The sequence below is a fragment of the Amphiura filiformis genome, chromosome 9 (assembly GCF_039555335.1).
Source record: "Amphiura filiformis chromosome 9, Afil_fr2py, whole genome shotgun sequence".
In the NCBI taxonomy this organism is placed as follows: Eukaryota; Metazoa; Echinodermata; class Ophiuroidea; order Amphilepidida; family Amphiuridae; genus Amphiura; species Amphiura filiformis.
The window spans coordinates 61,429,464-61,447,984 of record NC_092636.1 but is presented as its reverse complement, the minus strand read 5'-3'; the positions used below and the strand labels follow the sequence as shown (position 1 = coordinate 61,447,984).

General features: G+C 36.3%; 1 protein-coding gene across 1 annotated transcript; it reads right to left on the bottom strand.

The window, feature by feature from the left end:
* Positions 1 to 8,676: 8,676 nt before the first annotated feature.
* On the bottom strand, positions 8,677 to 17,196 carry LOC140161272 (coiled-coil domain-containing protein 169-like). The gene is given in 8 exon segments (XM_072184744.1): positions 8,677 to 9,213; positions 9,868 to 10,016; positions 10,669 to 10,722; positions 11,678 to 11,776; positions 12,768 to 12,898; positions 12,901 to 12,920; positions 13,555 to 13,641; positions 16,975 to 17,196. Coding segments are annotated over 8 exon segments (807 nt in total). The 5' UTR covers positions 17,100 to 17,196; the 3' UTR covers positions 8,677 to 9,071.
* Between the last annotated feature and the right edge of the window lie 1,325 nt (positions 17,197 to 18,521).

Genomic DNA, 18,521 nt, shown 5'->3' with positions numbered 1-18,521 from the left:
TCTTTCTTCCCTTTTGGCCGAGTCTCATAGGGTTGTCTTCTTCTGGTTTAGGATTCTCTTTCCTCCCCTTTTTGGCGGAGTCTCATAGGGTTGTCTTCTTCTGGTTTAGGATTCTCTTTCCTCCCCTTTTTGGCCGAGTCTCATAGGGTTGTCTTCTTCTGGTTTAGGATTCTCTTTCCTCCCCTTTTTGGCTGAGTCTCATAGGGTTGTCTTCTGGTTTAGGATTCTCTTTCCTCCCCTTTTTGGCCGACTCTCATAGGGTTGTCTTCTTCTGGTTTAGGATTCTCTGTCCTCCCCTTTTTGCCTGAGTCTCATAGGGTTGTCTTCTTCTGGTTTAGGATTCCCTTTCCTCCCCCCTTTGGCTGTGTCTCATTGGGTTGTCTTCTTCTGGTTTAGGATTCTCTTTCCTCCCCCTTTTTGGCCGAGTCTCATAGGATTGTCTTCTTCAGGTTTAGGATTCTCTTTCCTCCCATTTTTGGCTGCGTCTCATAGGGTAATTGTCTTATTCTGGTTTAGGTTTCTCTTTCCTCCCTGTTTGGCTGAGGTGCATTCTCATAGGTTGGTTTTGTTCTGGTTAGGATTCTCTTTTTCTTATAAATGTGATATCAGAGTGTTTGTGCTCGACCATGTAGATTAAAAAGGATGTTATTTTTGGAATTTATCAAAAGGGATGGGATCGATTTTGGGGATTCAAAAAACATTGTGTTACAGGCAACCTTGTGTTATGCTAAATTGTCACATACATACATAAATAACAACATTAAAAATATGTGTCCAAGTATTGTGAGAAAAGCAGTTTTGCTAAAAACTCATCCGAATCAAGATCACATACATACTGTTAAGGCCTACAAAAATTGTTTGATTGGCGTAAAATAAAAAAAATTGCGTTTGATAAAGGCCTTGGAACTTAGGATTGGTCGGGTTACGCCAATCAAACAATTTTTCAGGCCTTATATGGTTCATTAGGCCAAAGAAGACTATTTTTATGAAGAATAAGAGTTCATAATACAACGTCTACTGTGATGTTTGTGTATGCGTTGGATAATGTAGATCAAAAGGGATGTGAATTTTGTAATTAATCTAAATGAACATGATTTTGGTGGTTTATCAAAAGTGATGTGATTTCACACATGTCCAGGTATTGTGAGAATATCGGTTTTGCTAAATACTCATCTGAATCAAGATAACATACACATGACACTATCTGATCATCAGAACAAAGGCAATATTGAAACTTAAAATTGTTTGGTTGGTCGGGTTATTCCCCCGGGGTGGGGGCACAATGGCCATACGGGTATATTCCCCCAAAAAGACCCCCCTTTTTGGATTTCGCAGCTCCGAAAGATCCCCATTTCACTTGTTCGCAGCTCCAAAAGACCCCCTTTTACCGGTACGCCGTCAGCTCCCAAAGACCAGGGGAAAATACCCACCAAATTTTTGATGTGCCCCCCCTGGGTTACGCCAATCAAACAATTTTTTGTTTGAGGCCTAATTGACCTATCCAGTAACCAAGTATACTTTGCTGAAACCCTTAATCCATCCTTTAATACAGGGGCGTAGCCAGCTTTCTTGGTCAGGGGGGGGCAAAATAAAATTTTGGGGGCACAGACAAAAACAATTGCAGTTGCATCATACAATACATAGAGACTGTATGTTTTCGAGCTTCCCGAAAAGGGCCTTATTGGGATGATGTGTGCGCGCAGCGTGAAAAAAATGGTATTTTACCATAATTTCGGCCATTATCCGGCTAAAAAAGGGCTTTATTGTTACAATTTTCCCGCATACCGCGCAAAAATTTTGTATTTTACACTATTTTTGCCCTGAATTTTGCTAGAAAAGGGCTCCTTGCCCTTTTCTTTTCCTTTTGCCCTCCTGATTTTCTCTTTCATTTTTTGTCAGAGGGGCACTTAATCTTTCATTTTTTTGTCAGGGGGGGCACTCTGCCCCCCCGCTGGCTACGCTACTGCTTTAATAGCAGGTTATTTTACATTTGCCTGTATATCCATTTAAATATTTCCACTGATGTCCAGATTGATCAGATCGTGTCATGTGTGGCAATTTACATGAATTGAATTATTATAAAATCCTATTATAATTATCTGAGTGCTGCTCGGATATTATAAATATTATTATTTTTAATATTAGGGGCTGTCCAATAATTATGAGCTTTCCCCCTGGTAAAATTTCCAAATGGTGTGCCTAAAATTGCTTGCCTCCACCCCCAGCCTGCCAAAATTGGTTACCCCACATGCCTGCCAAACAATCTTTGCCCCTCTTGCACATGCCATTTTTTTAAAACCCAATTTAAGCGTTGCAAGCACAAAATTATGTGTACCAAAAATTGCTTCCCCCCACTTTGGCTTGCCAAAATATTCTCCCCTCCCCAACTTTACCCTCTCCAGGGCTCATAATTATTTTGCAGCACCTTATTATTATTTATTAGTGTTATTATTATTATCACTATTATTATCATTGTTATTATTATTTTTATTATAATTATTATTATTAATATTATTATTATCATTATTATTATTATCATCATTATTATCATTATTATTATTATTGTTATTTATTATTATTATTATTATTAAAGAGTCAAAGATAAATCATGTTGTATATCGCTTCTTTTGTCACATGTCTCATTGTCAAATACAGGGTGATCTGCACCCAAAAATCTTAGTTGTTTTTGAAAGTTTTATGAATGCAACACATTTAATTTGAAAAACAAGAACATTTGAAAGACGCTAAAAAAAGTTGCACTGAGACATTTTGGTCTTTGCGAATAATTGTCTCAATATAAAAGGAAAACTCACTCAGAAGCCTTTTATGATACAAAAATACAAAATTAATTGAAAAGTATACTGTTTTGCTAAATGAAACTAAAAGATTTAGTCGTTTAAAATACTTTTATAGTTCTAACTGGCAATGAAAGACTAATTTTAGTTGCAATTTGATGGGAAATGGCAAAAAAATTTCTTACAAATTCAGTCAGAAGACTTGGCACAAGTCTAAATATTAAAAAGTTAGTATAGGCTATGAGTTTGCAGTCACAAATTTAATAGTTTATGCTAACAGTAAATTTTGTCGACTACATTGTATCCTAAAATAATGAGCGAAGTGTGTGTGTCTGTCTGTTCGGCTATGCGATTCGCCGCGCTTGGATATTTTTAACAAAATATTCTAAAATTGAATTACTTCGCGCGCAAATGTCCTAGTGGCATCTAAAACTTAGCCACTTGAGTGCACATGCCTTCCTCACAGTGCGTTTGGGGGCCTCCACATTTTGGCCTGGCCCAGGGCCCCCCAAAAAGGTAAATCCGGCCCTGCCAAAAATGCTACCCATGTTTGCAGCACGTCCCTGTATGGTCATTTGTATTGAGTACCCCCTCCCAATGATGTATTTGCCATGCTCCTGACATATCAAAGAATTTGATGGTGTTACACAGAATATATTGGACTGATTTCAGATATGCCACTGAGGTCTTGATAAAAAACTGGAAATTCATCAATGTTAATAGATAACTGATAAAGAATCTGATCCAGTCGAGCGCTGAAGGTGTGAAGTCTTTAATTGGTGGGGTCCAGTGGCTGCCTTAGGGCCCCTGGTGGTGTGGGTTTTTAAGCTGGTGGGTTCAGACACTCATTTTGGGACATAATCAACGGCACACAGGTGTAATATTGACCCATGGAAGGTTGGTTCCTCCTGACTACAGACTATCATAATGTCAAAGTAGATTGTGCGAGGATTATTTAAAAAAATCTTTTTTTTGCACAAATTTAGGGAACCCCTGGACCTATTTTGAAGTGCTAGGATCTTTGTAGTTAATTTGAAAAAAAAAGCCAAAAAATTTACAATTTATTATCGTTAGTGTGCGAAAGTATGTGTTTACCTCCTTCCTCTATCATATAGTAATGCATTGGGGTTTCTATGATAGGGGAATGAAGTAAACACAAATTATAGTTGAGCACACAAAACAAAAAGTAAACTTTTCTTGATTTTTTCCTGTTTGCTTCTGAATCGAACGTGGGGACATGGAGAAAATATAGTAAATTATATTTACCTTCATTTAAATCTTTATGATACTTTCATTAAAACAAATATTCAAGCGATGATGTGTAATATAAAAAATATAAAATGTCACTGTTTTTAGACAAAATTTATAGTTTCCTTTCTGGAAACAGGTTGATTTGTCTCGGTCCCAGGCGGTGTGTGTCCCTCCGTCACTGAAATGCTTTGTTTTGATGAAGGAGCACAATTCGGATAGGACCGAGACTAGAGGTTTTTTTACTAATTGTATTGAGCATGCGTGGTGATAAATTGACAAGAAATTCTTTCATTTATAAAATTCCCTTTAAAAGGAAAGCCCGGAGGGAAATCTAAGCAATAAATATACGTCACTTATACGCCAATTTTAAAATATCAGTTATTGATCACATAAGGGCCATGTCTGTCATTTTATTTTGGATCTTTGGTTCTCAAGTGCCATGATAAGGGGCTCTGAAGGTGAAGTGGTGTCAGAATAGGTCATGGGGTGTCATTGAGAGTAAGTGGGTGCCATGGTTGGTCAAGGGTTTCATGGTTGATTAGGGGTGTTATACTGGGTCAATCTATAGTTCTTTTTGACGTCGGTGGTCAAGGCCTAATATCATTGGTTAAAGAGATATAGACACTTTTTGTACTTTAGTGCACTGTACCCTCTTTCTTTTAAACCAAATATCATAGAGAGTCCTGGGATATGTCAAACTTTTCCTCTGGTCATAAGGAACAAAAAAGTCAGTGGTCGCATATCTGTAGGATCATTGGTTAATGAAACATACGCACTGACGTCACTAACGCACATGATGCAATGCATAGTAAGACCCCCGGGTGGTGTCAAATGAATGAGAAATAAATAAGGAATAAAAAAAAAAAAAAAACACCTGGGGGTCGTACATCTAATAGTTTTATAGTTATAGGAAAATAAAACAATGTGGGTCCCTATTTTCAGGGTTACCTATTTCTCCAATGCTTAAGCAATAAAATATACGTCACTTATACACGGATCGATTGGCGCGAGGTTCATATTGGTGCGCATGCACCGAATATGAATCTTGTTAAACTTCAAATTAACTGAACATAAAAACAGGTCCACAAGTTTGTCTAAATCCACTGAAAAAAACAAACCATTTTTGCAATATCCCAAGTAACTTTTACTCTAACCCAAAGTTTGGAGGATGGGTTAGGGTGTATGTAAGGCTGTGAGCATGATAGGGAAAAAGTTGCTGGGGGAAATATTAAAAAGATTTTTTTTTTACAAAATTTACAAAAAACAAAATCTTAGGCAAATTTACAACAAAAAAAACAGAATTTTTGTAGAAAAAAGGAAAAGTGGCATCTCCGTGATTTGATATTCCCTTTACAAAAGGATATTAATATAATTGCTGTATACTATCACACATTTACATTATGCAGCCACAATTCTAAGCAATAGCATTCAAACAAGAAAGCCGATTTATTTCATTTTGAGAAATTGTAAGTACACACTTAAATACTACCAAAATTAGTATTCTTATATACATAAATAATGTTATGCATATTAAGCATTGTTATCAATGCAATTTTATTTTAAAGAGGAAGCCCTGTAAGAGCAGTTCATCTGGGGTGAACCAAACCTGCCTGTTTATCAAATTAATCAGTAAGAAGGATATCTCTGAATTTGATAGGTGCTAGTTGATGTTTTAATGTTATTGCATCAATTAGCACCTGTCAAATTCAGAGATAACCTTGTCACTGATTAATTTGATAACCAGGCAGGTTTGGTTCACCCAGAAGAACTGCTGTGGGGCTTCATCTTTAACATATACAAGTTTACTTTATCCCAAGGTTGTGTTCTGTTTGTTTTCACAAAGTTTTAAAAAAATGTGTTCACTGTAATGTTTACCTACAACAGTTTGTTTGAAGAGTTTAACAAAGATGCATTATCTGACCATTTACACATTGTATGTTGAGAAAATCATTTTAATAAGGGCAGAAAACAAGACAAATTCTTTTGCATTTTATTGGTGTCAACTCATCGTCATGAGTGCAAGAAGGTCATAAGTGACATTTTTGGCAAAATTGAGTTATTAATGAATTATGAAAATATCTTTTAGCTTAGAGGCAATAAATTAAATATTCAATAATTAAAACATTAAAAATACAACTAGAATTATGTGGTTCGTAATTAAGGTGGCCAACACACAAAGGTGTGTAAATAACAAGGTTTGTAAATACAAATAAAATAAATATGCAAATAACAAGACAAAACTATACAGCACATCAGGCTACCATATACTATCACCATACCGAGTTACGTTAATCGGGGATTAATGAAAATATTGGCAAAATCTGCAAATATGCTCATTATTATTCATAAATATGCAAATAACATGACATACAACTATACACCACATCAGGCCACCATATACTATCACCATACCGAGTTTGAAGCTGATCATTATTGCGTTGGAGCTGCAGAGTGGATTAATGAATTTTCAACAACTCTTCCTATAACAGGAGCCAAGCGTTGTTAATCGGTGATGAATCTACGGTCCAGTAGCGTATACATGTACGCAAGGTTAGGCGTACACGTTAACAGGTTGAGTGGCAATAGACATTCCGAATGAAAGAATCATGTGAATTAGACGATCTTTAGCTTGTTTTCATTGTTGAAAGGGCCTAATCATGTTTCACCATTGTTCATCACCAATTAACAACTTGTGAACACATCGTTATTAATCGGTGATGAACAACGGTGAAACATGATTGAATCCGTATGCTTCCGTCCGGACATGCAGCCAAACAACCAAACAGACGACCATTTGGATAATAACATAAGCTCCATTTGTGTGTGGGGGAAAATGCATCTGTAAAATGACAAAAAATACCGATATGACCTTAAACTTAAAACAAACTGTCATTAACATGAAACGGTTGTGGATGCAATTTATGGTATAAATCAGGCAAGATTTCTAACTGAAACAAACAACTCCTTTTGTTTGAAAGCATTACACCTTTGATTCTCCCAGTCCTTATTTTGTATTCTATTACCCTAAAGTACTGTACAATATTTGGCTTAATTGTAGAATCTAGTCTACCCCAAGTTAGGGTTAGATTGCATTCTGCAATTGCACACATTATTCAAATAGGTGTGGGATTGGTCAATTAGGTGTTGTATAGGTCCATGTGCTGTCACTTAACCCCATGAGAACTACCTGCCGATTTGCCAAAAAGGAGTTTTCATTATCAATTGGACCAATCGGCAACATTGTTGGAATAATTTCACCACGCAAAAATAGTATGGTGAATTATTTGCAAAGCTCCATTCTGATTGGTGATTAAAGTAAAGATATCATGTTATTGACCAATCAGAGGCAATTCGGCAGGTATTAATGAGGGGGTTAAGGTTTCCAATATTCATCCACTTGCAGTATCCGTCATGGATGAATAATGTACCATTGACCATAAAGCAAAGAAATATTCTTTTCATGCTTTCCCACACCTTCACATTTAATTCACCCATGAATTATACTGCATGCATCACTGTTACTTCTGAATTTATTTATAACTTCCTATTTTCATATCTTGATTAATTGGTGCTGTAATTAACCTTTGGCTAAACTGAACAGCACATATATCATTAGAAATGTTGCTTAGCAACATGGAACAATCAATAGCAAAATCCAAGTGCAGATGATTATACCTGTGACACATTTCTACCAGTGCACAATTTTTAACAGCATTTACAAAAGATGACCACTGATGGGGTTCCAATTATACAACTCAAGTAACAATGAAACAATTAATTAAAAAGAGAATAAACAAGTAGATAAATTAATAAATATAATTATTATTTATTTTTTGAGGAATAAACCATGTTGTGATGACACAACATTCTTCCTGTCGTTGAACTCTATTTCACATTTATTTTCTACAGGTTTACTTCGATGTCCCATATTGGCTACTATTTACAAACTAATAATATATACACCATTATATCTATATACATTATTGCACTTTAGATCATTTTTACAAAATTATCTTTCATCTAAGACCCTCTCTCCCCCTTAAACTGATAATTAACACAGCTTGTTTATTCATATTTTGCATGTACAATTATACATGTTCTACGGGTGGTGTGCGAGCTTGGCAGCATCACCAAGAGAGGCAACTGTTTACAACATGATACAACTACACAGCCATGCAGATTGGCACTTAGGTAAGGCAGGAATGTCATATTGGCAGACGTAAGAATAGGCAGGATTGTTATTAGTACACACTTAAAACATGGCAAGTTACAACTTCTAAACCCCTCCTAGGTCCCATCCTACATATACTTTAAAAATACTGATGTAAAATTGGGTGGGATTTGACACATTCGGAGTGCTATGATACACATATATTTTTCTTGATATTCCGCAGTCTATTTTCCTACATTTAAAAAAATCATTCTTGGATGACATCAACTTTGGTATTCACTATAGATATTTTCAAATCATAGATGTCTGAGGACAGCTGTTCACCCAGTCTATAACAATATTCTGGGTTATCACACAACTGTTGTTTTTGCGTAGTGTGCATTATACTGGCAAATGTGAATTTACAGGAGTGTAAGGATAGCTCACACAAGCTTTATTATCCACCAAGTGCACATGACCTGAATGTTTCAGATTTTGATTTGAAAAGGTCTATGAGGCAATATGTCACAATTTTGATGCAGCGGAAACAATATTAAGTGCAACAGAGTTGCCATCTCGGTGCAAAAGTTTACATTTTTGTAAAAATCAGAGGGTCTAGACATAAGTGAACACTAGTCACCATTAACATACACAAGCATCTGCAGTTTGTGGTACATTATGTTTTGTATGTTGGCACTACCCAGAAACCTTCCAACCCCAGGGGACTGGTAGCTCATCTTGGAGGGCAGAACTGAGTGCTGAATTAATTTGTGCCCAAACTAGTCTTATACACCAATGTACATTTGGCTTGATGCAATTAAGCCAATAACTTTCCAAGAATGATTTTTCCTCGCTAGCTTTTACTTTGTTTGTTTTCATCTGCTATGATGACTATCTGGGGTGCCACTATTAGATGATGTAGACCCTGTAGTATCTAACTTGGGTAGCTTCCTCACAGCAGCAGTCTTCTTGATGGGTCCTTTCCTGGGATCAAGTATGCGTTGGTTGTCAGGTACACTGCAGGTGTAGAAAGGGGAATCCAAGTGTTTAGAAAGACTACAACGGATTAATAGGATCAAACAAAAACATCCAACCTCAAACAATGGATGCAAATCATACATGTTACAATTAGAGACATATATAGGTCTGATTTCTAAAGATTGGCTAGTGGCCAGGCTTCCTAAGCCAGCAGACTAGCCTTACCTAGACCTCTCTAGGTGATGTGCTCTCTGTCAGTGACAGGTAAACATGACTGAGGCCAATCGTTTCTAGTCGTAACTTTCTGGGGTACTTACAAATTTTAATTTTGGTACAAATTTCCACCGATACTATAAAACACTTATACACATACTGCATGTGAGAACCATGATACAATAATTAGTTGTGAAGTTTGGATCTGATTATTAGATTATTATAAGTTAAATGGGGCAAATCACCCCTCAAAAAATCAATTACTGTTCCACTTTCAAAATTGGGATCTTGTTAACAGCTTCACACATCAAGTCTATCTATGAGTGGTACTATCACAGTGTGAAGACAAATTGAAACATCTTGTAAATAATGGGCTCCTAGGAATCTTCACAGAAAACGTGGTGCTATTTTCCACTGGGTAATTTCACTACACATCCACCATACTATTAAAAAATAAATTAATATCTCAAAGTTTCTTACTTTTCATCAGCTTGTCTTGATGTCTGTGTCTTAGTGTCAGGAGCACCAGATAAGCCTTGGCTTCTAGGGGTTGCTGGATTGCGTGGTGAAGTTGGGTTTTTGCGTACTTTACGACTAGCGAGCTTGATCTCGTCCAGTTTCATTTTTGCCTGTGAATAGGAAAACTTTTACAATAAAGAACTTGCTACAAACGAAGTAAAGGATATGACAAATCAGGGTTTTAGGTAGGTTTTAATAAGTGTCCATCATTTCCACCAACTCCCTGTCCAAAATTTGTCCCTGAAAACGAACCAGACCTCCACACCTTCATTGGGTCTAGACACTTCACATAGATATTGCTATAGCCTTGATTTATTAGTCTGGTCTTGTTTTGAGTTCACAGAACTTATTTAAGTATTATTTTTAGAATTTAGCATCTGCCAGAAGCATTAATCTTGCGTGTCCCAGGAGCAAACTGTGTGTCCAAAATGATTTCAACAATATGGATCCAAGATGCAGCAAGTCTGATGAATACTGTGATAGTTCAAGGGGCCACAACACCAGTCTGAACATGCACCAACAGGACCCCCCCCCTTACAGGAGAAACTTTCATGTTAGGCAGACTGGGATGTCAATTTTATTTGCAATCAAAATGACAATGAACAAAGGATGGAGGTGCAGCTAAAGCAGAATGCCTTACTCACTCACTCAAAGGTATGACATAGGCATGGGTATTAATTATGTCAAAATTTGTACCTGCCTGTCTATTGGTTAAATAGAATGAACAAGAACTTTCAGGTTGCAAATAGATAAACAACTCACCTGTGTTAACTCTGTCAACAGATTTCTTCTCTCATCATGAGCCCTGTGAAAAGCCTATAAAAAACAGAAAAATAAGAGAATCATTATAAGAATTATTTCTACACAAAGTTTATTATACAACAATGTAGATGTAGTCTTCCACACTATACTGTGTCTTGTCTCAAGTTGAGAGTAACGTCATGTTGGATTTTGTAGTGGCAGATTCAAATCATGTGCACTACCCTAATCCGGCGGGGCTTATACACACGCGTAGAAGGGCGATTTGTTCATACGCTGGTGATGCAACCGCATAAACGCACTGATTCGAGTCTGCCACTTCAAAATCCAACATGGCGTTACTCTCAACTTGACTATACTCAAAGATAAATGTATATAGTATTGTCTAACCTATTTAAAGTTTTCATAGCAAAACAAATGTTGAATTTGAAGCCAAAGTAGTTAGTATACATGTATACATGTACACATTACCAATCCCAACATAGCTCCTCTATATTTTCTATCCCCTATTATCTATACCCTGGTTCCAATTGATTGACTGTGGCAGCCCTCAAAAGAAGGCTGTAAGGTTTAGATGATATCTGAAAATCCTTCTCACTCCAGTGGAACAGGTGGGCAAATCAAATGAACATATGTGACATGATCTGGTCCATGGGGGCCAAAGGCGGCAAATTTGTAACTGAGATAAAGGCAAAAATATGGAGTAAAAAACAATAAAATAGGCATCAAAAAAACTTCATAACTTTAGAACCAAGTATGCTACACCTTTGGTGTTTTCAGTAAATGATAGGCTATTTATTGTATGTATAATGTAATAATTACAGTAACTCAATTTTCAAAAATGCCTCCTTTGGCCCTCCCATGGACCAGATCGTGTCACACATAAAATATTGTAGATGCTGAGGGGTTGATATTTGTTTGATTGAAAATGGCACTTTGATGTAATAATTGTGCCTTCTTCTATCCACAAAAGCACCAGTATGATATGATATTAAAATGAAGTGCAACAAACCTTAGACTCTTGATCCAATCTCCACTCAAAATCCCTCAATTGTCCTTCCATGCTTGCTTTCTCACGCTCAAGTTGTTTCAACATCTTTCTCAAGCTGGCCTGCAATGTAAAATTAAAATTGTACATTAAAGTTTCTACAACCAATTTATTGTTGCTTTATTATTGTTGTTGTTGTTGCTGCTGCCATTGTGAGTAACAAAATAAAATTGTACATTCTTGCCAGTCATACAAGTACCATACTATTTACTGAGTAACATGCTTACTTATCAACAAATAGTAACATGTGCACACCTACAGATACATGCAACCAGTGGCAAACATGGGCAGCGATACCATCTTTCAGATTCATAGTGTGCATGTGCATGAGCAGAGATTTTCAAAATATACCCTAAACAGGATTTGCCCTTTTGAGCAAAAAACACTAATCAGGAATTAAGCAAATTTTAACCCTAAACAGGATTGTAGGCAGAAGACATGATCTGAAAAGTACCAACCTTTGTAGGTTCTTGGATCAAATACACCCCTTATCGTACATTTTTTATCATTTGACGGAAAATCTAGAGAAGCCTTGAAAGGAGTCAAGAAACACACTTTGTGAAATAGGGGAGTCACTAAAGTTTGTTCGGTTTATATAAGGCAGAAAAAATAATAACACTGTGTATTGATATAGAATGGCGTGCACATTGTTGGGCGCAGTGCTTATGCTAGTTGTGCGTTGTGTAATGTGTGACTGGCGCACGCTTATGTGAATTTATGCGAGTGCGAGTTGGAACTTATTTTCACACGCAGTAACAAAAACCTAATAATTTCCGCCTTATATAAGCTGAACAAACTTTAAAAATGACCCCTAAACACACCAACTAGAAGTTTAAAAACTTTTTCTAGAAAACAGGGATTCTCTGAAAACACCCTTCTTTTGTCCGGTCACTATGAAACCCCATGGAGTTTCTTCTGCCCATGCACAGGCTAACCCTTCACCCCACTGCAGAAGTTATTTGTGATCATGCGTGTCCCTGATTGATGCTGTTCACAAAAGCTCATACGCACACATGCAGTCCCCCCTCCCACCACACAGACTTTTAAATAATACCTCTGATAGTTCATCATAAGTCTTCATATCAGTTTCATAGCCTTCCTTAGCACTCTCTTTGGACTTTTCAAGTTTATCCTTGAGAAGATCAATTTGCTTCTGAAGTAGTTCATTCAGCTCCTCTTGCCTCAAAACGCAGTCTTCCATTCATTCCTGTGATCAAAACAAGCCATGGCATTAATGTTTGCATGTCTATTTGTTTAAACGGTTGCTCCATATGGAGCTATATATCATAGAGACACACCTGGGACCTGTCTATATAGATACCATATAGATACCATAATTTATCTGCAAATACATGTATCAACATTATTATACGATGTAAAGGGACAAGGTTTTATGGTTTTTTATCATATTTACACAATCTGCAAAGTGAAAAAAAAAATATTTTGGCATGTATGGAGTATATTGTCATTTGTACCTTCCAAGACCTACCAGCTGGGATCACACATTGTAATTAAATATTTGATTATGCAATATATGCATAGTGAGTAGGAAATTTAGCGTAGTTGATCGTTTCCCTACTGGTTTCCTAAGCCTTTTCAAAGCATTTATATTTCAAAGGTGTCCCATAAATATATGCCAAAACTTGCCCATTTTGACCTGCCAAAAATTGCTTGCCCCATCCCCTTTGCTAGCAAATTCTTGCCCGCTTAATGTACCCTCCCAAAGACTCATAATTATTGCCCAGCCCCTAATGTGCAGAAAAAGAGGGAAAAGAAAAGGAATTAAATAATAAATATATACACTAATGTTACTGTTTTATGAGACTATAGGCATGTATTGCTTACCCTCATCATTGATGGTGTTATATCGCTTCTCTAGTTGTTCCACTGTCATTTTGAGTTCGGCTACAGATTGGTCTAACATTTCTCTGTAAGTTCAAATCAAACAATTTTTATTTACAATTTCCACGCAGTATGAATTCGAGTCGTCTACTAAAAAATAAATGGCCTCCTGGAGCTTAAATATTTGCCTGCCGGTTTGCCTATTTAGGCCAAGGGCACTGTACCTCACGCTCTGCGTTTAGCAGTGTCCTCATCCATCACCTAGCTTATTAACGTTTTTCATAAAAATTATTGCTTTTCTCATTGTATTATTATATTTTAATATATTTATATTTGCTATTTTCATTGTAACTGATTGTATATTGTTACATGATGAATGGATAAAATTAATTTGATTGATTGAAATCATTGAATATTAATTGCTTGGGTTGTTGTACAAGTCTTACCTAATGCTATGCTTGAAATTGTAATTACAATGTACATGTATTAATACTCTATAATTAATCCAGAATAAGGAAGTATTTGGTGGCCCAGACTGCGGCGAAATTAATAGACCGTACTTCAATGCAAATCTGATTGTGTCCGTATGTCTGCAATGCACATTCATCAAGATGCCCAGCGGCACAACAGTATGAAACTAGCATATTAATGGCAAATCAGGAATGCGCACATGCGAAATATTCAGAACTAGCGGGAGACCCGGACAATTATTGCTAAGTCAGTCAACGTCCCGGGGGGGGGGGGGGTCCTCCGGACAAAAGGCCATACGGGGGCGTGCAAACATGGGTCGCATTTTCGGCGCTTGGTATATCAATGACCCCTTATTTTTTCCGTTTTTGTGGTATACGCATGGGTAGTAAGTTGAAATTGGTATTCAAATGGGGTCTAAATCAGATTTTGGTATATCAATGGGTCGAAAATCTTTAAACTCACTTGCATGAATGTCACAAAAATAATTGTCCAAATAAGGTACATCGCTATCCAAATAAGGCAAATCAGAATAATAAATTCAGAGCTGGGCAAATCAATTGATAGTCCGATTAGCAAAACGTTGAGTTGTCATTGCAAACAGATGGCGACACTCTTCCGGTGTAGTATATACGAGCCCAGCACTACTTCTGTTTACCCCAGCCAATTTTGATAAATCACTGAAATAATATCGTTATCGAAGTTGCAACAGCAATTTTTTCATCGCTGTTTTTTAAGTTAGTTTTGCCTCTCAGAACTCTGGATCGCAAAACTAAAGTAAATTAACTGCCGATTTTTAAATGCATCGAATCATATAAATAGGTTTTTTCAACAATCGGGTAAGTTTTTAGTGAAAAGTTCAGTTTTATTTTGGTGCGAATTCAGCTGACATGACACGCGACAGCACTGCCAAGATCATACACGATCGATATGCATGGGTCAAATTGATGTTGTTTTGGTTCGATAATTCAATGATAATTGCAATTGCATTGAACAGAAATGCATGAATATTAAATTAGTTTAAAATTTCAATAAACCATGAGTAGAAAGAAAAAAAGCTACCGCATAAAAAAAAAATATTATAAAAAATTCATGTTCAAAATTTCTATTAATTTTTAATTTTTTTCTGTTCTTCCGTTCACCATGCAGGGTACAAATATTACGATTGCTCCGGCCCAATTTTTTTTCACAGATATCTTCCGTCAATCGACTGCCTTGCATGAACCAAAGGCCATGATGAGCGGGGGGGGGGGGGGGGCCAACTGGTTGCGCCACTGTTTTCGTGGTTTTTGTACATGTATGTTGTTAAATAAAACTTAAATAAGTGCAAGAACTCATCTTTCCCTACACAATACTTGTTACAAACTAGTGGCCCTACAAGACAAACGAACATAAATTTGGAAACTGAGAAAACAAAACAACAATAAATATATTTTGGATTTTTATTCATTACAAAATAAGGGGTGGTGCAACGATTATGTGTACCCGGGGTGGTGAATTCTCAAAATGTTCTGCCAAAAATCCCCCCCCTTTTGGCCTGCCAAAAATCTTTTCCCCTATAATTCACCACCCGGGGACCGGCACCCCTAACAAACAAAATAATAATAATTAATAAATGATAGACCCTTGATAGTTCTAATAAAAAAAACAAAATACAGTAAACAAGAAAATAATAAAAAATATGATCTGAATTTTTTTTACGGTATTCTAAACGTATAGTGGTATATGGATGGGTCTGTATATGGGGTTGGTATATCAATGGGTGGTATTTTTGTCTTTTCAACTGGTATAGTCATGGGTGTCTATTCTGTGTTGGTATATGCATCGGTAGTAAAAATCAGGTTTGAAGTGGTATAGACATGGGTCCTACTTCAAAATCTTCGGAGGCACACCCCTACCCAAAAAAAATTTGAGTACCCCGGGGTCAACGTGCTCGATCCTTAACAACCTCGTGGACATGGAGGTTTTTCGAGAGGCGATTTCAGAGGTGATTGTACAAATATAGGCCTAAAAATTATGTGCACAAAAACGTGTTTCCATACATTACGGCTTACGCAAGTCCTTGGGATGTAATACACATAGGATTTAATTCCGTGTTTAATACGCAAGCACTGTCGCACACGCTGGCGTACATCGTGCAGTGTTCGCAAAAATTCTGCAGGCTATGTCAGGCTGTGTTCATTCAATTAAAATTCCAGTGAGTATAACTCATGAACTTGTCTATGTTTATAAACTTAAAGCCTTTTAAGGCTTTAAGTTTATAACATAGGCTTTAAGTTTATATAAACATAGACAAGTTATAACCTGAGACTAGTATTTAGGTACATACTAGTCTCAGGTTATAACAAAGTCAAGACAAGTTACGGAAATCGTACAATTAAAATGTACGATTTCCGTCAAATTTTGATTTTGTTGTTCTTTATTCAAAATGTTGAAATAATATCAGTAATAACTGACGCGAAGGGTTGCTGTCCATTTTAGGTTGAAATAACAAGGTAAAGTGAAAGAAATCCACTGGTTATTTTGGCCATTTAACACATAGTTCTAATGGGAGGGGACATATCATTTTTAAATTATGTTTATGAAATATGTCGAACTTTGCTCTGTTGTCGACTTACAAAGACAACAAATTTGGCGATTCCATTTAGGTGCAAGTTGGGACATGTGTAAACATTACAAATATGCAAAAAAATCAGGTTTTAAAAAATAACCAATTTCATATTATAAGATCGTACATTTCTGGTTCTGGTTCTGGTTGAGTCGGCATTGCCAGACATGCTGTACTTCACCAACTTCAAATTATATGAATATGGTTTAATTAAGCATTTTGTTTGCATCCATTGTGTTTGTAAGCTTACCAAAACCATGACATGACTGACAGCTTTTCTTACTTTAAAATACGAGCTATCAAAGTGACACGTGAGTATTTCACATTGTTACAGTTTTATTACCTCATTTGATTCTCTTGTTCTAATTCAGCCTTTAACCGTTCCAAATCTCGACTTGCTTGTTGATTATTTTCTGCTGTGTCTCTTTCTTTCTTGTTCGCCATTTTGTTATAGAGTTGTAACATCATCTACAAGGGCATCGTCCAATATACAATCACTCTTGCACTATAGACTCGTAATGAGTCCATGATAAAGAGGCTATGTCATGACCAAAACTTTTGGATAGCGTGGAGTTGCCATAGAAACCTTATAGGGAATAATTATAAACCGTGCATCTAGTTTTATTGTAGAATCCCTTCTGGAATAGCTTTCTTTTACATAAGAAATTAAGATCAGCACACCGAAATATGTTTGTTATATATCATCCTTTGGCATGTTGGGTAAGATCCGAGGCCTATCAACATATCAAATCAATCAATCAACCAACCAATCAATCAATCAATCAATCAATCAATCAATCAATCAATCAATAATAATTTATTTGTATTATGTCAATCAATCAACATGTTAATCAATATAAATCAATCAACATGTTAATCAATTAATTAATCAATCAATCAATCAATCGATCAATCAGCATTATCAATAATTAATCAATGAATTGATCTCTCAAACAATCAATTACTTTAATATATGCCACTATTATGCCATTATTGTCAGATTGCCTAGATTGATTTTATTTTTTTCAACAAAAAAAATTGAGAAAAAAAATCTATTAAATAGCGGGATCCGCGAGATAAGGAGTCAAATGTCATTTATTTCAAATAATTCTTCTTCTTCTATGTGTAAAAAACATGCATCAATCTGAAAATTCGCTTCATCAGCAACAAGCACCCGCTGATTGAATCTTGATCTGTTACAGCGCCACCACTTTTAGACGAAAGTGAAAATATATAACAAGCCAAATGTGTTATAATATGAAAATTCATCATGGCACGATCCATGTCATGCATGTCATGGGTAATTTTACTGTGAGGATGCCCTCACAAGAAAGCGAGTAAAATGGATTTCTGTTTTCTGTTGTTTTTTTGAGGGGCCGATTTTAAAAGAAAGTACAAACCTATTGTAACAATGGATTATAGGCCTAATTATTTTCTATTGTTTTGTAAGTGAGCCGTTTTAAAGTATCACACCATGCATCACTGATCAGGTTCCTATTCTTTTATGTGTTATTAAAAAGGCACAGAAGAATTCGTCATTTTCTCATGGTTAAAACGCGTCGTGCATAAACACTATTTTGCTAAAAGATGATGTTATTTTTGGTAGTTGAATGACTCGAATTTCCTCGGTGGTGCTTCGAACACGATGAACACCATTCAATCTCTGCAGCATTTAATATCATTTGGTGAATAACCCCAAAACGTTCTTAATATTTCAGAATTGTAATATTTTAAACCTTTTTGAGCAAAACATCCACAGAGCACAACTATCACAAGAACATGGGGACATCAGCGATGATCAGCCTGGCACTCTAAACTTTTTTCCATTAAAAATCAAATTTTAAGTGGCTGTTATTTGTTAAGGCAGAGGCGGGGACCTGATTTAGTGCA